General features: G+C 46.1%; 8 protein-coding genes across 9 annotated transcripts; 2 read left to right on the top strand and 6 right to left on the bottom strand.

Moving 5' to 3' along the window:
* Positions 1 to 225: 225 nt before the first annotated feature.
* Positions 226 to 2,874, bottom strand: TrAtP1_002639 (uncharacterized protein). 2 transcript variants are annotated; one of them, XM_066111546.1, is made up of 3 exons: positions 2,226 to 2,874; positions 1,817 to 2,158; positions 226 to 1,765 (listed from the first exon to the last, which is right to left on the bottom strand). In XM_066111546.1, the coding sequence occupies exons 1-3, from the start codon at positions 2,763 to 2,765 to the stop codon at positions 368 to 370; spliced, it is 2,280 nt and encodes a 759-aa protein (XP_065967621.1). In that variant the 5' UTR covers positions 2,766 to 2,874; the 3' UTR covers positions 226 to 367. The 2 variants fall into 2 exon arrangements, with proteins under 2 accessions (XP_065967621.1, XP_065967622.1); XM_066111545.1 differs by having other exon boundaries at positions 1,817 to 2,874.
* Positions 2,875 to 3,169: 295 nt separating this feature from the next.
* On the top strand, positions 3,170 to 4,152 carry TrAtP1_002638 (uncharacterized protein). Its single transcript, XM_014085254.2, has 2 exons — positions 3,170 to 3,494; positions 3,572 to 4,152. The coding sequence occupies exons 1-2, from the start codon at positions 3,201 to 3,203 to the stop codon at positions 4,055 to 4,057; spliced, it is 780 nt and encodes a 259-aa protein (XP_013940729.2). The 5' UTR covers positions 3,170 to 3,200; the 3' UTR covers positions 4,058 to 4,152.
* A 1,652-nt stretch (positions 4,153 to 5,804) lies between these two features.
* On the bottom strand, positions 5,805 to 8,387 carry TrAtP1_002637 (uncharacterized protein; the record flags this gene model as incomplete). The annotated part of the gene is made up of 3 exons (XM_014085255.2): positions 8,155 to 8,387; positions 7,683 to 8,080; positions 5,805 to 7,627 (listed from the first exon to the last, which is right to left on the bottom strand). The coding sequence occupies exons 1-3, from the start codon at positions 8,253 to 8,255 to the stop codon at positions 5,805 to 5,807; spliced, it is 2,322 nt and encodes a 773-aa protein (XP_013940730.2). The 5' UTR covers positions 8,256 to 8,387.
* Positions 8,388 to 10,738: 2,351 nt separating this feature from the next.
* On the bottom strand, positions 10,739 to 11,441 carry TrAtP1_002636 (uncharacterized protein). Its single transcript, XM_014085051.3, has 2 exons — positions 11,235 to 11,441; positions 10,739 to 11,177 (listed from the first exon to the last, which is right to left on the bottom strand). Exons 1-2 carry the CDS (start codon positions 11,347 to 11,349, stop codon positions 10,984 to 10,986), a joined length of 309 nt encoding a protein of 102 aa, XP_013940526.2. The 5' UTR covers positions 11,350 to 11,441; the 3' UTR covers positions 10,739 to 10,983.
* A 728-nt stretch (positions 11,442 to 12,169) lies between these two features.
* On the bottom strand, positions 12,170 to 12,751 carry TrAtP1_002635 (uncharacterized protein; the record flags this gene model as incomplete). Its single annotated transcript, XM_014085256.2, has 1 exon — positions 12,170 to 12,751. The coding sequence occupies one exon, from the start codon at positions 12,749 to 12,751 to the stop codon at positions 12,170 to 12,172; it is 582 nt and encodes a 193-aa protein (XP_013940731.2).
* Positions 12,752 to 12,851: 100 nt separating this feature from the next.
* Positions 12,852 to 13,379, bottom strand: TrAtP1_002634 (uncharacterized protein; the record flags this gene model as incomplete). Its single annotated transcript, XM_066111544.1, has 1 exon — positions 12,852 to 13,379. The coding sequence occupies one exon, from the start codon at positions 13,377 to 13,379 to the stop codon at positions 12,852 to 12,854; it is 528 nt and encodes a 175-aa protein (XP_065967620.1).
* A 1,238-nt stretch (positions 13,380 to 14,617) lies between these two features.
* On the top strand, positions 14,618 to 18,953 carry TrAtP1_002633 (uncharacterized protein; the record flags this gene model as incomplete). Its single annotated transcript, XM_066111543.1, has 9 exons — positions 14,618 to 14,878; positions 14,931 to 15,046; positions 15,102 to 15,156; positions 15,206 to 15,807; positions 15,875 to 16,544; positions 16,598 to 17,168; positions 17,217 to 17,389; positions 17,450 to 18,318; positions 18,407 to 18,953. 9 exons carry the CDS (start codon positions 14,618 to 14,620, stop codon positions 18,951 to 18,953), a joined length of 3,864 nt encoding a protein of 1,287 aa, XP_065967619.1.
* A 2,874-nt stretch (positions 18,954 to 21,827) lies between these two features.
* TrAtP1_002632 (uncharacterized protein) lies at positions 21,828 to 24,200 on the bottom strand (the record flags this gene model as incomplete). Its single annotated transcript, XM_014085259.2, has 9 exons — positions 23,617 to 24,200; positions 23,380 to 23,563; positions 23,250 to 23,319; positions 23,168 to 23,186; positions 22,959 to 23,115; positions 22,663 to 22,894; positions 22,513 to 22,605; positions 22,216 to 22,456; positions 21,828 to 22,138 (listed from the first exon to the last, which is right to left on the bottom strand). Exons 1-9 carry the CDS (start codon positions 23,840 to 23,842, stop codon positions 21,828 to 21,830), a joined length of 1,533 nt encoding a protein of 510 aa, XP_013940734.2. The 5' UTR covers positions 23,843 to 24,200.
* Positions 24,201 to 24,504: the final 304 nt, after the last annotated feature.

Here is a 24,504-nt window from a genome sequence, read left to right as displayed (position 1 = left end):
CGTTATAACGTGATCTTACAAACGTTACAGTAACTGAAACAAGCAGGTGAGGACACAGGCGCTGCCGTATCGATACAGTAGTGGTGCAGGCTTACCGAGTCTAATAAGGCGCTGCGTAATACTATCATGCGGAAGAGGATGCATGCGGCTACGGTTGTTCTCCACTCTATTCAATTAAAGCCACAGGCTTTACATCTTGAACCAAAAAAGGCAGTTGCAAAACACGGAAAATTTATATTGCAGTTTGCTGCAAGGTAAGCTAATGGTGCTTCTATTGATGATTAGGGCCGATTGAATTCTGTACTACGATTTTCCCTTTGACTCCAACTGCCTTCCACCGCAGGTTGAAGTACCAACACTATCTGTGCTATTTATCTGAGCCCAGATTCCCCTTATCCAAACTATTGCAAAACAGTAGATCCTGCAAGTTTCCGAAACTAGGTTCAAAGGTTTCGAAATCGCTGGTTGGTTCCAAATACCAAGATGGATAATTTGTCCTTGAATAAACCCGCCCGGCGTAAACAGAGCCTTCGAAAGGGTCTTGCACTAGATCTATAGGTGCTATATTGAGCTGCTCCGCAATCTCGCCCTCTCCGGTAAATATACCAGCAAGAAGGTCTGGTGCTGAATCAAAGCAAAAGTCTTCGGGGACAGATATAGAAGCGCCAATATTTGGCATCCAAGATATAATTTGATGGCTTTCTGATTGACAACATTGTCGTCCAAGCTCTTCTTCTCGGTGCTGACGTGCAGCAGTAACCATGCCAATTATAGACTCTCGTAGGGGATTCTCTGTCATCATTGCCGGAGGGATCTCATTTAGTGTTTTGACTACAGTTGTCCAGGCTCGTTCACATGCCGAGTCCCATGTCTGCGTTTGGAGGTGAATAAGAACGACACCGAGGGCGTACCACTGTTGGAAGTTCACCAGGACCCAGCCCCATTGACGCATTGAAGGCTCGTCCCGCCATTTCCGCATATTCTCAATGTGATTTAATGCGCGCACATATGATCGGTCTGTCATATGTCTCTCTTCCGTGGGTGGCGATTTCTCAAATATATTCGTGTCCCGCACAATGATGCTAAGCTGATCCAGAAGCATGTTGAAGAGGGACTTTGTAGAAGACTGTAACTCACGCCTTGTCTCCAAGTTTCCAAAGAACTTCTTGGCGGTCCAGTTTCGCACGTTTTCTATTTCACTCAACACGTCGTGTTGCACTGCTTGCTTCTTCTTCTCTGAAGACATCAGGGAGGATCTTGAAGAGAGTATATGATTACACAGACGCCGCAGCTCACATGCCATGAGGGTGAAGCTCACATCTGTAAACCCTTCCCGTGCTGTTGGCTCCTTCGTCATATTGACTTCGAGATCATCGTCGTTGCAGTTTGTAGGCTCCCTTGTATCTAACATATTGTTAGATATCATAGTCTCAGGGGCATAGCATTGACTGATACGAGCGTCGAAACAGCAAATATGCCACCATAATCTGCGTCTCATCTCCGCCTCGAAATAAGACACGTTTGGAAACGTAGCTCCGTCACGGTGTAGCCCTACGGATATTGCAGCCCTCACTAAAATACCGGACATCATCCACACCGTCCGCATCCCATAATTTTGGCCTGCTATCTCAAGATAGATTAAAGATGCTTGCACAACGCATAGGTCGGTCGTCTTTAGGATGCCCGCTTGAGATAATGCTTTCTCTGTGCCCAGAACGAAGCGTGATACAACGTTTTCCTTGGCATCTCCAAATGTATTTTGTACCTAGAACTCCATCAGTAACGGACATGTCTTCCACAACGAAGGTATACTTACATCGGCATCACTCAAGGACGTCACAGCGGCTAGAGAAATGGAAAAGACCAAGGCTCGTGTCCCCGGAGACAACTTTTCGAAGCCACCTTCCGAGAGCCGAATTACTTCAGACATGGTTGGCACATGCAGCACTTTGATGAAGGGATCCACATTCTTGACATACACCTGCCAAATGAAATGTAGGAGATTTGGTGCTGGATGAGGTGTAGACTCGGTTGTGTTGCTATGATCAAAATCGAAGGGCATGTGACGTCCCTCAGCCTCATATGTTGAGGAAGTGTCCTGAAAGGCGCTCAAATCGAAGATGTCGCTAGCCTCGAACGCTTGGCGAACACTTTTTAGCTATTGGTCAGGTAGTTAGGAAATGCGTGTTGATACATGTGAATACGCCCTAAAAAAAGAAAATCACCTCGCCGTGGAGAGCAGCCCAAAATCCGTTGCCAGTATACATAGTGCCGCTTTCACAAACTTGGAGTCTGCCAAACGATTTGCTTAATCCATACGAAAGATTGTGACGCGAATTGATTGTGCGCGCATCAATAAAAGCCCCTTCTTCTTCCGCTATTGAGCCTTCGCCGTTCTTACTTGGGCTCGTATTGCCTGAATTGGTATGGCCAGGTATGAAGTCTTTGTCTTGTGCCTGGGCCTTCAAGCTATCCACCACATTCTCCAGTTGCCTCAAGCGGCTAAGGAGCTCTTGGACCTGCACCTGGGACTGCTTCCGTGGCGGCATCCGATATGAAGGAACAGATGCAGTTGTCGAGTTATGCTGGCGAGTTGGCATGCGTCCGGTAAAAGGATACAGGCATTCAACGCCAGCTTTGGAGCAAAATCCGCATGGGCTCTGTCTATTGCATCGGGACTTTCGTCTACGGCAATTGAAGCAGCTCCAGGAGCTCACTACAGGGCCTTGGCTCTCGCTGGAGTTCTGTGAACCACTTTTCGGCATTTGAGACGCTATTTTCTCGGCTTCTGACTCATATAATGGCAATGAGCAGATATATTGGTCCGAATACAGGTCCGATACACATGCGACAAAGAACAAATAATTGAAGTCTGGACACTTTGCGATTTTGGAACGGCTTACGAAAGACCAAGCAAATGCCAAAAGCGTGAGGTGACGTAACATAGCCAAATAGAGCGGAGAAACATCTGGTTGTTGATTGGTTGGTCAGATATCTCCTGGTCCGAAGACTCTGGTCCGAAGACTGTGGTCCGAAAGCTTTGGCCAGCGAACAGCTCGCTTACTAAATGCCCAGAATTGATTGATAATTGGGGCGCAGCTAGATTAGTACAATTCTATGGTTTGTGGGAATACTTGGTTCGAGGGCTCATATCACAAGTGTGAGTAATATAAAATGCCAGTATAGACAGGCATTGTCAGATGTATGCAGTACAAGTTGGAGGGTCATCCTACATCACTGAATGGAAAAAATCATTACCTAAAGTAAATATGATGTCTGATCTGCAGCCTCTTGTTCTTTATGCTTTTGCGCCTTTTGCAGCTTCTGCAAACCCATGGAAGGTGGCGTTCATCCTCGAAGAGCTTGGCCTTCCATATCGATTTGAGAAAATTCTAGCAGCAGATACAAAACAACAATCTTTTCTTGCAATGAATCCTAATGGCAAGGTCCCAGTACTCAGAGATCCAAATAATGAGAATATAACAATATGGGAGGCAAGTCAAATCCGATTTGAAGGGCTTTCGAAAGTCGTACATATTCAGATTGGCTAACATTACATCCCTTAACGTAGTCTGGTGCCATCATTGACTATCTTGTCGATATTTACGACAACCATCATAAGCTGCACTACGCCTCTGGCCCAGAAAAACACTTGACACGTTGCTGGGAGCATTTTCAGATGAGCGGCCAAGGACCTTATTTTGGGCAGATGGTTTGGTATACCACGTTCCATCACGAGATCCTCCCTTCTGTTATAGAGCGATATAGTGATGAGATAAAACGTTTTCTTGGAATCATTGACGCGCATCTTCGCCGTCAAGGCACAGACTATCTAGTCGGAGATCGGGTGACCTACGCAGACATCATGTTCTTGCCCTACTGCAGAGGCCTGGCAACTGTTATTTACCCGGAACTAGACACATCTCAGTGGAAGAACTACAGTGCTTGGATTAGCCGCATATCGGAAAGGCCAGCTATTGCAGGTGCTCTTAAAACAATGGACGAGGCGGTGTTACAGCATAAGGAGTACCTTACGTCGGTTGCTAAGCAGAAATAGTATCAAGTACTAAATATATAAAGCATTGGCTTCCTATATTTAGTATATTATCCGAGTTCAACATACATGCCTATTGAGTTACACAGAGAAAAGTCCACTTGGTATAATGCTTGGTCGTGGACACCAGTAAGGTGACACCTGTGACTCTTATTAACTCAGTTCACTTAATTTGAGATATCGTTGTGCTACCAGGATCTTTAGAAGCCGGAAGATTCATAATTGGGACCAAAATATAAACTTTGTCCTCAAGCTGTGAAGTTGACTTACTAATGCAGTCGACGACGTACTACTTGAGACACTAAAACTGCGTCCTTTAGTTTGCTCTCCTAGTCGACGCTCGCTATAAAGATTACGAAAGCGGGCGCGAGGATGAGTAGACAGAAGGTGATTGGATCTTGCTTGACTATGGTCTTTGCATAGATGGCGGGATCACAGATGTGAATGCTGTTGGGGAAACCAGTAGTAATAATCTCCATATATCCACACTCTATTGTAGGACATAAATAAGGTAGTTTTGCTCTTATAGAGTGGGCGATTTGTTGGATTGTTTGGATCGACTTGATCTTTTTGATACAACCTCCAGGAAATAGCATTACACATCCACAGGGCTTTGGCGTGGACGCCTGTGAAGCCCTTCCTTGCGATGTTGTAATCCCCTTGAAGGACTTCATCGGCTGGTAAACACCTAATGAAGTCGAGAGGGTCAGCAAAGAACATGGGCCCTGTAGAATGGAAAACTGAAACCGGGTTCCTGGCAGGAGGGTGGGGGGAGAAACAGGGCAGGGCAATCGATTCCGTCTAATACCTTGCTCGGAATTTTATTCATGTACCTCCCGTTCACATCTGAATCAGTAGCCCCTTTGCATGCGGGGTGAAACTAAACATGGCCTGACAACTCTTGGAATGTGGTCCCACTTGGCTCTCTCTTGCGGTTCACTTTCATCCGGTTGAGGTTAACGAACATATTTGATGTCTTCCAGGGGCCTTGTGTACCAAAATTGCGACGCCGTTACAAGCTTTTTGTAAGACCGGCCGATAAACCTGGCACGACATGTCCAAATCCCAAATGTCGAGGTTCGGCCGTTGGAGCCCAGTGGCATAGCCTAAGCTGAGGAGAGAGCCCAAACATAAGGCACATGAACATCATGGGAGATAGGTAGATTGTCGTAAGAGCGAATGAATTCAACAACGAAGAATGCGTATAAAAAGTCGCAGATGTTGCTTTGATCGTTATTTAGACGAAGAATATGGCCTTCCTAGGTACTGTCTCCTTGGAACTCGATGATACCGTCGCCATGCTTGATATCGGCTCCAACCATGGTCCATCTCGGCGACGGGCTATCCTCATGCTGCTATCGCAGCGCTTAATCCTCTCACCAGATGTAAAGCTGGTGGTAGGTAGGTTGTTTGCTTACCGGTTGAGGAATCTCCTGTCGTTATGGCTATTGGGCGCATACCGTCGATCAATAGCCACTCCGCAGCCCATCTATTCTCTAATTGCCCTCCCTCTTGTGTATCCAACTTAGACCTTGACATTCATATGTGTGTGCAGTGATTCGGACTGTCTGTGGATTGAACGGCAAAGATTTTCGCTTAGCTCCCTCAGCTTCAAGTGGATGTATCTACCTCGTCTGTTAGTTAGGGTCATATCGAGCTTGTTGCTTTGACCTTCACTTTTTCGCAAGTTTGGCCCAGCTAGAAAAATGTAGTATTAGAATACTAATTAATATAGTATTAGAAATATTATCTATATAGCACCGAAAAGAGAAACAGTGGGAATCCCAGAATATGTTCCGCCGCAATATTGTTCTGTTGTCGGATTGTCCGGGAAGTTGCATTGCGTATTGCATTGAAATTCGAGCCCGGTATTTGGGTAGTTATAGGCAACAAGGATATTACCACAAGTGCAGATGGAGTTACCTGTAGTCGTGTCGGTTCCCAGAGTGAAGTATAGTGTTGGGCCCGACGGCAAACCATAGCAGATATTGGCGCAGTCGTCGATCGAGGTTGTGAGAACCTGCTGTGAAGCGTATGGAGTTAGGCCGTAGGTGCCATCGTTACTCGCGATGTAGCAGCCGAGGTACCCGTACTGGCCCGTGAAACCCGCTGATCCGGGACCCGGAGGACCTTGGGGACCGATAGGGCCTTGAGGTCCAGTGGCACCTTGAGGCCCAGCAGCACCTTCGGGACCTGCTGGTCCAGCGGCACCTTCTGGACCTTGAGACCCATCGGCTCCTGCGGGCCCAGTGGCTCCTGCTGGCCCAGCGGCTCCTGCAGGTCCAGCGGCTCCTGCAGGTCCAGCGGCTCCTGCTGGCCCAGTGGCACCTTCGGGACCAGTGGGACCTTCAGGACCCATTGGCCCAGTGGCACCTTCTGGACCTTGAGACCCATCGGCTCCTGCTGGCCCAGTGGCTCCTGCTGGCCCAGCGGCTCCTGCAGGTCCAGCGGCTCCTGCAGGTCCAGCGGCTCCTGCTGGCCCAGTGGCACCTTCGGGACCAGTGGGACCTTCAGGACCCATTGGCCCAGGCTCACCATTCAACCCGTTAATACCTTGGAGGCCGGGTGGCCCAGGTGGTCCAGGAGGACCCTGGATACCATCCCTGCCATCCCTGCCATCCCTGCCATCCCTCCCTTCTCTCCCATCTTCACCATCTTTCCCATCTTTCCCATCTTTCCCATCGTCACCATCATCACCATCTTCCCCATCCCTGCCAGCCCTACCAGCGCTCCCTTTCCTCCCTTCCCTCCCATCATCACCATCTTTCCCATCCCTGCCATCTGTTCCATCCCTGCCATCCCTCCCATCTCTCCCATCTCTCCCTTCCCTCCCGCCATCACCATCTTTCCCATCGTCGCCATCTTCCCCATCCCTACCATCCTTACCATCCTTACCATCCTTACCATCCTTACCATCCTTACCATCCTTACCATCCTTACCATCCCTCCTATCACCACTATCTTTCCCGTCATCGCCATCTTCCCCATCCCTACCGTCCCATCCATCAGATCCAGGGAGCCCTGCCGGACCTGAGGGTCTTATAGGACTTGAAGCGGCATCATGATGTTTGTGGCTACCCTCGTAGCCAACAGAGCTCGGGGGTGTTGTGGAACCCGGTCGTCCGGTATTGTAGTTGTAGCTGGTCCAATCAATAAGAGCCAGAGGACTCGGCTGATCTGTCCCAACGGGAGCTCTGCCATAACCATGATTGGTGATATCTGGTCTGGTATCCAGCCACTTCGGCTCGGCTCTGTTATAACCAGTGATATCTGGTCTAGTATCCAGCCACTTCGCCCCGGCTCTGTCATAACCATGGTTGGTGATATCTGGTCCGGTATCCAGCCACTTCGGCTCGGCTCTGTTATAACCAGTGATATCTGGTCTAGTATCCAGCCACTTCGCCCCGGCTCTGTCATAACCATGGTTGGTGATATCTGGTCTGGTATCCAGCCACTTCGCCCCGGCAGGGCTGTCCGTATTACTTGCGCTTCCTGCAGCTTGTTGAGCAGACCTAGTATCGTCATCCATGACTAATACATTGATCGATACAACTGATGGGAAACACCGGGTATCTATAACACGCATGAGCCAAGGCTAGTGTGATCTGTTTCGTTGTAATAAACTCACATGGCACATTGACTAGGTTCGCTGGCGCACAGTCAGTCGGAGTGCTTGATTTGTTGAACACAGCCAGGACCGTATTCGACGCCGATAAGCAAAAGCTGGCTTTTCCGCCAGCAAAGCTCGGATGCCGCCACTGAAGAATGCCTTCTTCGAGCGAGAACCCATGGTCGATGGATCTGATGCTCGGTGTCTCGAGAAGCGGCTGGTAAATCGTACCCTCGTTGGTCGCGACTATCTCTCCGTCTGCGAACAACCGGTCGCCAATCAGCGAGAAGAATGTCGCAAACTGACATTCTGCACAAGTCCCCTTTGGGAATAAATAGGAAGGCGTTAGTCTTTTAGGCCGTAGTTCGTCTAGCTGGAGGAGGAACTGAGGCTGGTTGTTGGGCCTGGGCGGAGCTCTGAAACAATGTCGGCTGTAAGCACTTTTCTTTTACGGCAGACACGTTCATACAATGGAAATTACTGGACTTACCCAACACCCGCTGACTCAAAACCCCCATCCAAGTAAGGAGACTCTAAGTCAGTAACCTTCAGCAGAGGCAACAGCGCGGAAAACTTGGCGGGTAAACGCATGCTCGTCCGTTGGATATCGGCCGGTGTGAAAATGTAAGGGGGTGAATACCTAGAGCTGAACAAGTGAACTCTCAGGCACCAGTGACAGGCCTCAGAGAAACGCGCAAGAAGGAAACAGGAGCGACATTACTGAGTGCATGAAGGTAGTATTGCATTACATGTTGGTAGTCTTTATGAAATCGACGTCTATAAGTACCTACACTAAGATAAGATGAAAGCCGCAAACTATGCAGTGCAAGTAAAATTCCAGTAACCCCTGAAACAGGTCGAAAGCTCGTGAGGAAGATCATCAACATAAACACAGAGAGCTAGAAAACTCATATAATTGTTTGATTGGCTGGTCCGACTCTTAGGAATGGACTGCCAACATTATCAATGATGCAAAACGTAGGTCAAGCCGGATTATGCAATATGAGACAAGTCGCAATGTGGCTAATGTGATTGCTTCTTTGCTAGAACTTTGTATCGTATAGTCTCACGGTCAGTTTTCCTAAAGCTGAGCTCTTGGGGATATTACCAAGATCAGATGCAATAGAGCGGACCTCTAAACATACCTCGAGACCAACAATGTACTCGGATAAAGGTGCATCCTAGGTACACCAGTAACTGCAACTCTAGACTTGCATCTGTTCCATCACATCTATTTCTTGCCTACCATGCAACAAGCCAGCAGGTGTAGGGTATGTTGGAAAGGTGAGGCTTGGATTAACTCATGCCTTGAAAAAAAATACACCTCACGTTTCGATTTCACTCGGGCAACGGCCTCTCAGTATAGTACTCTGCGTGCCATGGGGTATGAGACCAATGACGTATATCGTAGATGAGCTCGTCGTCGGGTTGCTGGAGCAATAGCTCACATTGAGGCTGGCCATACCCATGCACGCCCTTGCATGCCATCCTGCGCAAGGAGCTTTGTTCCTTGGGCAACCCAGCGTACAGGGCATTCAGCCATGGTCTACTTCTGATGGCGGCAACAATTCGGGATGCTCTATCCAATACTCCGTGATTTCCACTTGGCGTCCTGGCTTCGCCATAATATCCCCCCGGCCCAGACAAGCTTGTAGTTCCTCGAGAACTGAAGGATCTGCAGGCTCTATAATAGTGCATAACTGTAATCGAGATCCAAATATATGGCTGTGTCAAGGGTAAATAGGAGTGTTAATATTTTAAAAAGAAGATGGATTCCGTCGATTTATGTTATCCTAACCTTGAAAGTGTAATTTAAGTCCAGGACTTTACCTGTGAATTTATGGATGCAAGTGCGAACATCTTGTGTTGGAGTATTATGCTACATGCCATAGGGGTCAACCGAGTACATAAAGCCAGCATCGCCCTAGTTTATTCTATATTCTAGTATTAGTAACAATAACCAGAGCCCATCTTCCAACACAAGGTCCTCTTCTGTATTCATCTTGGAAAACTCAACTAGATCCCAGATGCATTGTACCTTGGTTACTCTTTTCGCCGCAGCGCTCTGCCTTATCCCTGGCGTCCATACCTTTACCAATCCTTGTATCTACCAGAGTTACAAGTGTGGCTTTAATCTAATCAATGACTATGGTAATTACGGTCACCTTCCTTCCGTAACACCCTCTTCGTTCGAATGAATGCTTGTCTCATGTCGTTATGCTTCCGCTACACCTATAGGCTACAACCTTACCGAGCTCGCCGCCGCTGTCGCCAGCACGCCATCTATTCCCCCCCCTCCCCGACGTTTTGCTTCTGCAGGTCACCTACCGTTGCATCAATATTAGCGGAGGGATAGTCGGCAACGCGTATTGCTTTGCGGGCTGCATCAATATGAACGGTACTCTGGTTAACGACCAGTGCGTCATGTAAGCTATCGAACCTTTCTTAAGTTCTAGTACCAATGCCATCTTCAATCAAGATGTCATGGTCCTTAAATAGAGACTATTCGGTAGTGCAGAGTTTCTAAGATTATTTAGGCGAGGTTGAATCTAGAATGTGATTCTAGCCAATGAAACTTATGCCACTTTCTACTCTGCCTTGAACTTGTTCTGTATGTCATTAACCATGGACGGAATGTGTTTGGTAATTGCAAGTCCCCTTCTTTTTTCAGTAAGGAATAATAGCTCCAGCCAAGTTGAAACTCCTGCGTAAACTCGCAGGCCGTTTCTTGTTTTCCAACTTCCATGTAATACATTCATTCCTTTCTAGAGTAATAAAACGATATGGCCATAAAATTTCCAATGGAACCATTTAAATAGTAATGGAAATCTCTTGTATCTAAGGAGAAAACAAGCTAAGTGATTGAACTACTACTTTTTCTTACTTTACTTTTTGAGGAAATTAATAGATATCAATGTAATTGTAACCGACTTGAAAAGGGCCTTGATTGTTAGAAATCATGTCGCTATGGATTGGAATTCCTAACTTTCCGTAAATGTATTCCTTGAGATGGAAACTTATCCAAAATGTATATCTTGTATGAAACAAATAGAGCTTATATTGTAACTGATGAAGCTCCTTTGAACGAAGGTAAGTTTGCAGAGTACAATGAAAAGACCGACTAGAGTCAATAAAGAAACATAGAAATAACTACGGGAGGTTTCAGAAATCGCTACTCTCATTAAAAAAAACCCTTGTAACATGGGGAAAAAAGAGTAGTAGCACTATCATAATTTCACAGCTCTAATCCCTCATATCGTCCAGGCTTGCAAATTACAAGCCCTAGCCATTGCAATAACCACGCAGTAACCACTCCACATTACATAGTACACTCATCGTTGACGGTATCATTACCAATCACAGCACAGTTGACAATACAGTAAGAGTTGCCGACAACGCCGCCAGCTTGATCGATGCAGCGGAAGAGAACCTGGCTCAGCTGGGCATCTGTAATATTCGGAGCGTTGGGATTGGCGCTGTATGCTGCTCTTAATTCAGTAGTAGCAGTATATCCTTGAAAGTAAGGTTAGCTTATAGCTGAATAAGAGATAATAGAGAAGTAGAACATACCATTGGTTAATAGTGTTGAGCCACACACATACTCCTGATAAGTACATGGCGTAGTAATTTGGGCTGTTGCAACAGCAAGGAGGGTAGCAAGGCCGGCAAGATGGAAAAGAGTCATTTTGTTTGTAGTAGAATAAGAAGTCTAGGGGATTGAATTGTGGTTGATAGATTGAGGTCTGCGAGGAGAAGTGTTCTGCATTTATTGTAATTATGAGCTGTTGTTCAACAAGTATAAGTAGTTACTATAATCTATATTAAGAGTTTAATAATTGTTCTTTACCCCATGACCATCTCCATTTCCGGCGAGAATACCAGTATCCCAAGACTTTTTAGCAGTAATGTTAAAAGACATAAAAAGCTTAGTAAGTGTCTCAATGCCCTCCCAGTTATATATACTTAATCGGTATTGGAGAATGCCTTGTCTTATGCGGAAATAGGATAACTAAACATAGTATTATTATAATATATCAAACCCCAATTCCTAGAATAAGACAATAGTGGATAATGTCTTGTTATGGAATGGGGTAAAGACAAAAGGGACAAGGCTCTTATTCACTTGAGACTTCCTAAGCGGTAAGTGTTCAAGACAGTTGGAAAAGGTAATATATGGAATGCGTTAGGATATATAATAATTAATTCTAAGTATACTACTCAAATAGTTGAGTTATAGGTCTGAAAGAAAATTATTAGTTCTTGTATAATTGTAACCTAATTCCTTGTAAACAGATAATTCCCTTATAGGCAGCTAGTTCTATTATAGTAACTACTACCTACTAGGTATACTTTTGGCCAAGAAAATAAGCTACCCTAGGAATACTTTTTTTTCAGTTATAACACTATTACATATAGTAAAATAACCAAGTGAAGTATTCTTTTAGCTTTACTTTACTAATAAATATAAAGCAAACAAAAAAAAAACTCTATTACTAGTTAACACTTCAATAATCTGGTAATTTCCAACCACTGTTTTCTTCAGTTGTATATTTAGCAATGAAATCGGGAATACGGAAAACAGAGACCATTTGCGCTAAGAAAAGATTGAATGATGCTCCAAATTGCGTTTCAGGAAGACCAAATCGCACAAAGAATTGGCTAACCTTTTGGATCTCGTTCACAAATGGTCGCAATGTCTTGTTGTAGTTCGCAAACGCCGAATTAAGATCACTGGGGCTTCTATTAATCTCTCCAGCCAAGACATATGCGCCAACGAAGCTGCCCGTGGTTCCCATGCCACTGAAAGGAGAGGGGCAGTATGCGGCGTCACCCACTAGCACCACACGGCCCTTATACCACGTATCCGTGCGGACCTGAACAACATGCTGACAGTAAAAGTTCTCTGCGGTCTTCAGGCCTTGAAGAAACCGGGCCGTCTCCCATCCAGCATCACGGAATCTTTCAGTCCAAAATTCTTTCTGTTTCTCAACCGAGGCGCGAGGCATATTCTGCAATTCTTTGGAATCGTCTCGAAGTGTTAAGTAGACCTGCGTCTCAGTTGGGCTGTGGCTTCGACGCATTATCATCCTGCCGCCAGAGCTGGTGTAGAACGTACAAAGGTTGCCATCTTCCTCCGTACGTGGAATAACCCAGTAGGCTACGTATACACCTAGCTCTCGGTAGGGATTAGGAGAACCGGCGGGAAGAATCATCCCCCCGGATGCGAGATCCTTGGCCGTCAGCTCCGACCACAATATCAAATGTGTCAGACGAGTTGTCCGAGAAATACACAACCACCCGCTCTTCATTTTGCTCAAAGCTCTCAACGGTTTTGCCAAACACGTATTCAACAGAGTCCTTGGTCGTATCATAGAGAATCTGTACTAGGTCGCCACGCATTATTTCGTACTCACAGGTGACCGATTGGGTGCCTTTGCCGGACTTATTGGCCATGAACGTCGCCTTAACGTTGCCATGCGAGTCCACGAACGATGTGCCTAATTCGTTGACACGTTTGCTCCGAATATTATCCAGTAGTCCCATGCGCTCGATGGTCTCCAAGCCTTGAGAAGAGATATCAAGCTGAGCACCTGTGGCCCTGAGAGTTTTGAAGCGCTCGACAACGACAACCCGATGGCCACTTTGAGCGAGCCAGTAGGCCAAAGCCGGACCAGCACAGCCACCACCGCAGATGAGGATTTTTAGACCAGACATGTAGAATTTGGTCTTTGAGAGAGGTGCAAAGATGCCTAGGCGTATCACGTATACCAAATGTTCTAGAACAGGAAAAAGAGTATATGTATAGATGATTGAGATGTTTGCGATAAGTCTGTACTTGAAATAGTAGTTGCTCGAACTTATATATCTGTCTCTTACAGCTCGCAAATCAATTGTAAAGCATAAAAACATACCTATAAACCCGCTATGTCCGAGTTTCTCGGTGTCGGGTTTATATTTCGTGTATGGTTCAAACTCTAGTGTTGCCGTCTTACAGTTTCACTTTAAGGCGAAAGCGCTCTACTTCGGTGATTTCGGAGGTACGGATACATACTCTTGCAGCCCCGACTCATTTGACAGTACGGACTGGTGTTTTCAACGTTTTGCCAGCAGCCAAATACGCAAAGCAAAGGATGTAGTAGAGTAAAAAGGTTACATGCGGCATTATTCAATTAATAGCAACCGCCGGGAGTAAAGCTAATGGCTCAATTGGTATGTAAGTAATTTAAAATACGGCAGCGATCTGGTGTAATGGAACAGAAGTGATTTTTTCCGTATACATTTTTATAAATGAAGAGTCAGACATACGCTTGAGGTTATAGTGAATCCATGCTAATAATATCCCGGCCTGGAGATAAATCTACAATCAGGCCTATTCATCCGCTCAAATCATCAAAAATAAAAAGAACAGATAACTGGATGTGGATCATGGCATCGTTGTGTTTTATGCATGAGGGAGCATGTCAAATTGTTACTCGCCTGAAAAGGTCACATATCGACATCTTTAGCTTCAGTACTTTTGTTGGGCTATGCGGCTGTAAGATGAAGCTGTATAGATGACCCGCCGTTTGAGTATTATCTAGCTAGCGAATTGATCGGGTACAGAGCGAATGGCGGTAAAGGCCAACACCGGCGACGGCTGGACCGAACAGCGATATCACCGATTCACCGTTCACAAAATCGAGCACGTGGTACTAGTAGCTCTTCATCGATCCAATAATCTACATGTGAGATCTGCGAATGGATTGGGCCGAGGGTCGAGGGACGTCGGTCGTAGTCTCGGTCATGGCTTCGGAGTGCCAAAGAGCAATAAAACCGAATCACCGAGCTTTAACTTGAGCACATACATATCTCTGAAGATATGCCTCCAACTTCTTTCTTCTATCAACACTTTTTTCGTCAAAGTATATCAATCATGATAAATATGTCTCCAGAGCAGCAAGAACTTCAAGTTGATGCAATGTCAACTAGTATGGAAGCTGCCCCAGCAACGACAGCTACCGATGCTATTGACAAACATCTCACAAACACCTATCAAAACAGTCAACCAGAAGGCAAAGCTTCTATTCGAGATTACCTGGTTTGTAATGGTCTGCGGTATGAGCAAGATTTTGAGGCTAATCTTGACATGTGCGCAGAGGATCTTTTCCCACGCTGGAAAGTGGGATATGATACTCCTGGTTGTTGCGGCTGTTGCAGCTATTGGGTCAGGCATTGTAAGTTTTATCATGAATATAGTTTGAGTATAAAAGCTGACTTGGTTGTTAGACGATGCCCTTGATGACTTTAATTTTCGGCCGTTTGGTGGGAAGTTTCAATGATTACTTCTCTCCTTCTAATGCAGTTACAGAGAGCCAGTTCGGCGACTCCATTGACAAAAAAGCGTATGCGCCGCAATCCCACCAACACCATGCCAGAGTGGCTAATATCTTCGTGTAGATTAGATGTGGTATACCTATTTATTGGGAAATTCGTTCTCAGCTATATTGCAAATGTAAAATATCTTTGGCATGCCTCATGGAATTGCTACTGACAAATTTCAGTACTTATTTCGCATTACTAGCATTCGCCTATCCGCCGCAATTAGGCTTCATTACCTACGTGCACTCTTTAATCAATCTGTGGGGGAACTAGACAAGCTGCCTCCCGGGGAGGCCGCGATTAAGATCACTGGGGCAGCCAATGTCCTCCAGATTGGAATCTCTGACAAGCTTGCAACTTTTCTTCAAGCATTAGCGCTTGTCGTTAGCGCATACGTGGTTGCATTTATACAATCATGGCAGCTAACATTAGTCACAAGCTCGGGTATGCTGTTCGTGATCGCGGTCTACTCCGTTGTTGTGCCGATTTGGGTCAAGCTTGAGGAGAGCCTGGATCATGCGAGAGGAAAGGCTACAGCCATTGCCAGTGAAACCTTTGGCTCAATTCGAATGGTAGTTGCTTATGGCGCCGAAAAACGTGTGGCAGAGAGATTCTCACGATGGGTAGAGGAGTCTCGCAGAAGGGGCTTAAAAATGTCTCCGGTCCTCGGCCTGCTGATGACCCCCGTTTTCTTTGCCATATATGCTGATTTTTCCCTTACCTTCTGGTTTGGAATAAGGTTATATATGTGGGGCAATGTCCATAGTGTCAGCAGCGTTCTCATGTGAGTATATCCCCTCTACTGCGGTCTCAGATTTCAGCCTTAGATAACGTTACTGATGACATGCCAGAGTTCTCATGAGCGTCCTAATGTCCGTAATGTCTTTGATGAACATCGCAACGCCTATCAATGCTGCGGTCAAAGCAGCAACGGCTGCCTCAGGCTTCTTCCAGATTATCGATAGGCCAGTTGCAAGTAAGACCGGCCTGAAGGATCCTGAAATCTTAGCAAGCGATGATATTACTTTCTTGAACGTTACGTTTGCATATCCTAGCCGACCGTACTTCAAGGTGCTCGACGGCCTAGATATAGTCTTTGAGTCGGGAAAGACTACAGCCCTTGTTGGGCCATCAGGATCCGGCAAGTCTACAATTGTAGGGCTAATTGAAAGATGGTATGGCCTTTCGGAGGGGGTACAGGGCTCGAAATCTGTCAATAATTCTTCATATTCGGCTCAGTACCACCCGTGTGAGGAAGAGGACAAACTTCCTGTAGCCTCAAAAGGCTCCATCATGATTGGCGGTTACGACATCAAAGATGTTGATCTAAAATGGTGGCGATCACAGATAGGGTTGGTACAGCAGGAGCCTTTTGTGTTCAACGAGTCAATATTTGCAAATGTCGCGTATGGCCTCGTCGGTTCACAATTTGAGAACGAGAACGAACAGACGAAAAGGAGGCTTGTCAAAGAAGCTTGTATAGTGGCCTTTGCCGATGATTTTATCACTCAACTTCCCGAGGTGAGACCGTTGTCTACCGCCCCCAATAACAAATAACATACTAAAGTCAACAGGGCTATGACACGCAAGTCGGCGACAGTGGAATAAAGCTCAGCGGTGGGCAACGCCAACGGCTCGCTATCGCTCGAAGTGTTGTCAAACAACCTCGGATCTTGATTTTTGACGAAGCGACAAGCGCAATCGATGTTCGCAGTGAGCGTATTGTTCAGGAAGCACTCGATCGAGTGGCCAAGGATCGCACAACAATCACCATCGCTCACCGACTTTCCACAATTAGGAAGGCGGACAAAATCGTCGTGGTTTCTGGAGGTAAAGCCGTCGAGCAAGGTACACACAGTGAGCTAGTACAGAGAGATGGTGTATACAGCAATCTCGTTCGAGGACAACAATTGTCTATGAACGGCGCTGAAGCAGGAGCTGTGGATCTCAGACTAGTTGGTCGTGATTCGCTACTTTCCAATGGCACGGGAGCTGTGGAAAAGCTCGACTTGCAAGCCACCGAGGTTGAGGAAGTGCCCTATAAGAAGCGAGGGATTATCCGCGGTTTTGGCCTGCTGTTAGTCGAGCAGAGGTCTCACGCGCTGTGGCTCGCCCTGACGGTGGTGGGTTGTCTTGGTGCAGGATGTAAGTGCGCAGATCCCGTGTGCAGGATGCATATTAATACAACCATAGCGGCCATGCCACTCCAAGCCTATCTTTTCGCCAATATTGTGACCGTATTTCAACTTTCGGGCCATGCACTGGTTTCTGAGGGCCAGAACTGGTCGTTGAGATTTTTGTATATGGCAATAGGAGTTGGAGTTTCGTACTTCATCGTTGGGTGGTCATGCAAGGCTCTTGAAGTGGTAATTTCTTGTCAACAAACTCGATCCTCGAGGCTATGTATGCTGACAATTGTCCTCTAGCATGTCGTTTGTACAAGTCAACAGCAATATTTCGAAGGCATTGTGCGAAAGCCAATACGGTATTTTGACTCTGATGAGAACTCGCAAGGTTCGTTGATATCCAGAATCAGCGGAGATACTGTACAATTAGAGGACTTAATGGGCCTCAATATGGGGTTCGTGTACACTGCGATATTTTCCCTGATTGGATGCATTACCATAGCATTTGTCTATGGGTGGAAGCTGACCCTCGTTGCGCTGGTCGCGGCACTACCCATCACGTTTACTGCTGGACTTATTAGGCTCAGATGGGAAGTACAATTCGATGAGATGCAGGAAAAGGTTTTCGCAGAAAGTTCACAGTTTGCGGCCGAAGCCTTTGGTGCCATCCGCACAGTCAGCAGTTTAACGCTAGAAGACATGATTTGCCAGAAATATTCGGAACTTCTTGAAGAGCACATCAAAAGAGCCAGCAGGAAAGCAAGGATGAGCACCCTGGTCATCTCCTTGAGCGACAGCATCAATCTCCTGTGCATGGCCCTCACGTTTTGGTACGGTGGCCATCTCCTAGGCACCAGAGCATACGATGCTGCCAAGTTCTTGGTGGTCTACACCGCAGTGATACAAGGAGCTGAGAATGCTGGCCAGTGGTGCAGCATTGGTCCGAACGTGGCAAAGGCATCCGCAGCGGCAAATCGCATCTTGAGTCTTCGGGAAAGCGGTCGGTCCATCACTAAAAGGCCAGCTACTGAACTTTTGTCTAGCGATGGCGTGGAAATCGAGTTTAAAAATGTCCACTTCAAATACCCTTCACGCGACATCCCCATTTTCGCTGGCCTTAACCTAACGGTTCGAAAAGGCCAGTTCGTCGCGCTCGTTGGTGCTTCTGGGTGCGGAAAGTCGACAATAATTTCACTCTTGGAACAGTTCTACCAGATTCAGAAAGGGTTAAGTCACAGCCAACGGAATCAATATTAGTGATCTCGACATCAGCGAATATCGAGCCGCCATTTCGCTCGTAGCCCAAGAAGCGATGCTTTTCCAGGGGACGATCCGCGAAAATATCCTTCTTGGCGTTGAGGGTGTGGTATCTGAAGAGGAGCTCCATCAAGCTTGTCGTGATGCTGAGATCTACGACTTCATCTCGTCACTGCCTGAGGGTTATGACACCGACATTGGCAGCAAAGGTGTTACGCTCTCGGGTGGACAGAAACAACGCATCGCCATTGCTCGAGCCCTTGTCCGCAAGCCGCGAATCTTGCTATTGGACGAGGCCACGTCGAGTCTGGATAGCGAGTCGGAGAAGCTGGTGCAGGCGGCGTTTGAGCAGGCTGGGAAAGGGAGAACAATGCTGGTTGTAGCGCATCGGTTGGCAACTGTTCAGAATGCGGATGTCATCTTTGTTCTTGGGTCCGGGGAACAGGCTTGTGGGGCAAGAGTGCTAGAAAAAGGGACTCACAGCGAGCTTGTGCAGATGAGGGGAACCTACTACCAAATGGTCCAGTCGCAAGCTTTGGACCAGTAGCTCGACGGAGCTTTCAAGGGAGATAACAGCCTCCATATCTCCTATATCAGCCTTGCACCATTTACATGTCATCTCCTAAGTACATCAAACTTGTACCAATGGCTCAATTGTAATGAAGTCCTATTCCCACAATTACTTTTATTTAGATGCTACTTAAATTTCCATCCAATAGGCCTATAGCACTATAGTAAGGTATTCCAACCTATGCAAGTAGAATAAAGATAATTTCAATTGTGACTAAATATACAATATTGTAATACTATAACAAAAGGAGTACTAATCAGCTTTTACCTAGTGGATTATTTAACAATATTACTATATAATTTGGGTTAGCTGTGTATAATCTCGGTCTTTTGAATAAGACAAGCCACAGAGAAATTCCCGACTTTACGGACAACTAATAGTTGCGACCGAGCTTACGACCGAGCTTCGGGTATTTTACTACTAATAACCGGTATACCCTTTTATAACCCGCATCTTTTTCCTTTAATGGTGTACAATTCTGATATATCTATAACAAAAAGAAGCTATTATATTTATATAGGGTTTTGGCTACCTATTACTCTGTGACATATTATTATTACCTGCGCAAGCCATGGGCCAAAAACGCCGTCGACGTACCTTTGCCTGCGTTGCTTGTCGGCGCCGCAAGGTCAAATGTGACCAAAATAATCCAACTTGCGCTCGTTGTCAAAGGGGCGGTGTCGACTGTCGGTATGAGTGTTACACTGCTACAAACAGCTTTCCTACGACGTCAGCTCAAGACGCTCATCCTCACAGAGAGCCTTCAGAAAGCCTTTGGAGCGAAGCAACCAATCTTGCGCATGCCCAGGACGGGACTGCTAGGGCTTCTAGCTCATATTCAAGGTTAACAAAATATGAGGAATCAATTCAAGTATTACAGGAAAGTGTGTCTGAGTTGAGGAATCTAATGACCAAGTCTGCTCAGACACACCCAATATCATTAGCAGCGTCATCCGACTGTTCCATCCACGTCAAAAAGCCGCCCCAAGCCAACAATCAGGCGTTGCTCCGAGGCAATGACTTCGAAACAACTTACTTCGGCGCAAGTTATAGTGCCATAGTGTTGCTAGAATTCGAGCAGCTCTCTGCCTTTGTTAAAATAATCCTGCAACGACTAAAGCAGTTAACAGAAGTCAAGGATAATTGGAAGCGGCAAAGGCAACAGGTTAAGCCTCCCCCTAGCTTTTCCGGACCACAACACTTTATTATCGTTGATTCCGCAGCAAAGTGCCACTGATAAGCTGGCGCAAGTGTATTTCGAAGTCATAGAAAACACTTATCGAGTACTACACGCTCCAACCTTTTTTCAAGAATACAAGAGGTTCTTGTCGTCGCCACAGGATGCATCGGCTGTATTTCTAGTTCAACTCCTGTTGACATGTGCTATATCCAATCTTTTGACAACCGACGCGACCTCTTACGTCGGTTGCAGCTCTCTTCAACGCGACACTTCGACGAAATGGGTTGAGATCTGTGAGGCGTGGCTGAATATTCAGAGCCAGAAGCACATGACGCTGAAGGTGTTTCAAGTCCAGGTGCTCATACTCATCGCAAAAAGAGTAAATTGCATCAAGGTGAAGCGCAACTGGACTGTTGCCGGTCATATGCTGAAGCTTGCTATGTCCGCCGGCCTACACCGGGAGCCCAGTAACCTGAACAAAAGCATGTCGGTGTTTGACCAAGAAATGCGACGAAGATTGTGGTTTACTATTGTAGAGCTGGAGGTCCAAGCCAGTATGGACCGTGGCATGTGTGCCAGTATTGGCCCGCTAGATTGGGACTGTTTGGCGCCCTCAAACATTCATGATGAGGAGCTTGACTATAATACAGCGACGATGCCCCCTCCTCGACCAATAACCGAATATACAAGAACATCTTTCCTCTGCTTAGCCCAAAAGCATCTGCATTTGCGAATTGAGATGTTGGCCAGATTCAACAGGGTTGGGCTTCATCTCGATGCTGATAAAGTATTGAAGTTGGATCAACAGCTGAGGGAACATATGGAAGATGTACCTATATGGTCAGAGGAGACAGCTAAGGTAGTAGTGCAACCTTTGTCAAAACTACTCCTCTATGAATATCTCTTGCAAATCCGCCTGCCAATCATACCCCAGATGGACGCGGAAGCAAAAAATTTCTTTTCAAGGATTGCCCGGCATGACGCTGCCTTTTCTACTGCCAAGCTTTACTCCGAGCTGCGACCCGACATAGCCTTACTTTTTACGAACCTTCGAGACGATCTGTTCCGGGCACTCCTGGTGCTTTGCTACATTGCTGTTGTATCGATCGAGTATTATACCCAGCAGATAGGGCGTTGGGATGATTTAGTCAAACTTTTTGGCCAAGGTGTTGATATTATGGAAAAACGCGTCCAGCAACTTGGTCAAGGATTTTACTCTTTTTGGCTGACGGCATGTGCTCTTGGACTACTACAATCAAAAGCGTCTTCGGAAATAGTAATGGAGGTCTATATAAATGAGACAACAACTAGGATTTCTCAACTACATCGGTATTTAACAGAGCTACAAGAGACCCCAGCTAATATTCAAAATCATAGTACCAGGCGTTGCTCTGCAGATCCAGTAAAGACATTTATAGATTCGAGTGAGCAGTTACCAGTAAACTCAGATATAACCGAGGTAGATAATTTCGGATTAATAGGCTTACAAATGGATAAGGTACTAGACTTTGGCTTTATAGGTGGAGAGTTTAATACACTTTCAGAATTTTTCTTTGGTTTAGTATAATAATAGCAAATAGGTTTTACAAGTCTGATGCCCGGTGTTCTAATTTCTGTAATAGTTATACAGTATTGAGATTGAGTGATAATAGGCATGTCTGAGAAGTAAACTATAAAGTATACCTAAAGTATGGGCTGCGATCACCAAGTTCCAGTAAGTCAACATTGCCATACTTCTCTCTTATGTCCTCTTCTGTCATTTGATCGCGCTTCTTATTGATTCCCATCAATATGTGACGAAGGGTTAAGCATGTAATGAATGCTAGACAGTCAATTCCCAAGATGAACCCATAGCCTGTCCAATAATGAGGTGCTTCTTTTGCGAGAAAGATGTTGGAGCCTGCAATACCTCCAAGATTCCCCATGCAAATGAGATGAGCCATGCCAACGGCTCTTTTAGACGAAGGAGCAAGGTTGTTTGCTGGGTGGTTACAAAAAACGGTCAGCTATGGTATCTAATAGCCCATCCTTTAATGGCTGCTTAGAGAATTATCTTACCGACAAAACATAGAGTAGGGACCAACGACATGTAGATTCCAGATGTTGCAAGAAACAACATGCCATACGTCAGTCCTGGAAGCTGCGGGTGGGGAATTGCTAGTAACGCTGTGAACCCGGCTATTCCAACCGAAACTCCCAAAAGTATGAACGGAGTTCTTTGCCGGTAGTAATCCGAAGCCATGGCATTTGCAACAGTAAATATCATGGCAACAACGTAAATTGGAATAGTAAGGAGTTGCTGTGTAGGAAGTCAGAAATCACATCTACCAACGCGTTTGTATGATGGCATCTTACAGCATCTGCAGCAGTGTAACCAAGTTCGAGAATTACCGTTGGGACTGTGTAGGTGAAGCCGTAGGATGAGATGCTGGTGGCCCAATACATAAACTTTGGGATATTTAGTCTGCCGCAAATATGAATCTAAGCGTCCAGGATAGTACTTACCACAGCTGCCCATACTTTCCAATCCGTGAGACCAGCAATTACTTGCTGCTTGTTTACTTTGTCATTGTTTGTAACTCTGCCTCGTCCAGAACCCGTGTCCTGTTCTAGTCTCAGGACGATAAACTCCCGTTCTTCAGTAGTCAGGAAAGGTGCCGTGCTAGGGCTATCAGGTAGCAAAGACCAGATGAAGAATGAAAGGAAAACAGTAAATATCCCTTCCAAGATGAAAATCCTGTCCGTCAATTTTAGCAGTGTCGTTATTGAGGCCATTCCTTGTGTAGGAAATTGAAACTGACCATCGCCAGCCTTCCAGTCCTGCTACTCCATCCATCTTCTGGATGGCATATGCGAGTAGGCCTGAAAATGCTCCGGCAAGTGAGACTGCCGCGTAAAAGAACACCATTCGAGACTGAACTTCATAACGTGTATACCAGACAGTGAGGAGATAGGTCGCTACATAGGTTTAGCAACGGTATATACATAATGGAGGGGTTACTCGATTTACCTGCAGGGAAGAATCCAGCCTAGGACAAGAATGCATTAATAGATAGTCATTGCAGCTAGAACAGATCGTAGGCACAACTTACCTCTGCCACTCCGAGGAAGATACGAATGGCCAAAAGACCAGAAAAGTTTTGAACAATTCCAGTCAAAGTGCTACAATGGTTATTACACATTAGTTGCGATAAAGATAGTAGGGGACGGGACTCAGCATACATGACAAGTCCCCAAGAAAACATCATCAATGAGATCCAGATCGATGGTCTAGTGAGCTTGAGGATGATGTTGCTTGGAACCTCCAACAGCGAATAGGGGATGAAAAACAATGTCACGGCTATGTTATACTGTGTTCCTGAGAGATGGAGATCTTCTCCTAGCCCAGCAACTTTGGCATTGCCCACTTCTTCACGTCAGCAAAAATAGATTTCGAGGCAGAGGCAGTGACAGGCTTACAGTTTCCTCGGTCAATAAAGGACACAAGATACAGAAAAGACAAGAGCGGAACGAGGCGCCAGTCAACCTTTCTCAGAATCTTTTTCTGCTCCTGGGGTGTAAACGGTGGCTGATAAGTTTCCAACTGCTCAATAGATGGACGCTCCTCTTTGACGAAGTCTTCTTTTTCGAGTGCATCCATAGCAGGCACAAGAGTTCCGGATGGTTCTGTACGTTTCGGAGTCATGAAAACAGGGATGTCAGATATTTCTCGAACGAGAGCGTCGAAAACGCGAATAACAAAATATCTTGAATATAGCTAGAAGAGGTTTGAATTGAGTCGAAGGAGGGCGTTGAATAACAAGACTACTTTATACCTAGATTCAAGTCGTCTGCCTTTAACCTGTGTCCTTCACCGCCGACACATGTCTTGAATTGGCTGAAGTAAGACAATCAGTTCTCCGGTGGACTCGTATACCCCATGGGGAACCGTGCCATTCGATAGATCTCAAGGGCGTCGATCTTCGTCCGGAATACAAGCCGCCATCAATACGCGCAACCTAGAGTTGGCCGGAATAGTCGGGACCAGGTTGGCAGAATTGAATGTGAAGATGGCACTGGATATTGACCAAAGGTGGCGGCGTAGACTCCGAGTCTACTAACCAAACAGTGAGTCAAAACAGCGGACACGGTGCCGAGCGATGTGTTGTTGGCTTCGGAGAGGCGTCCGCCATCCGACATTCTCTAGGTGGCTTGGGGACGCAGAGGCCATTTCCAAGAAATTTTTAAAAATACACGAAGAGATATCGGAAACTAATTACGCCAAGCTTGTGGCTACGAGATTGGAGCTTTGACGCGAATATAAACCGCCGCAGCAGCGCGGAGATGTCTAATCTGCAGATTGAGTTG

This window comes from Trichoderma atroviride, chromosome 1 (assembly GCF_020647795.1).
Source record: "Trichoderma atroviride chromosome 1, complete sequence".
NCBI lineage: Eukaryota > Fungi > Ascomycota > Sordariomycetes > Hypocreales > Hypocreaceae > Trichoderma > Trichoderma atroviride.
Note: the sequence above shows the minus strand (reverse complement) of the source record. Positions and strands in the feature narration are given on the sequence as shown.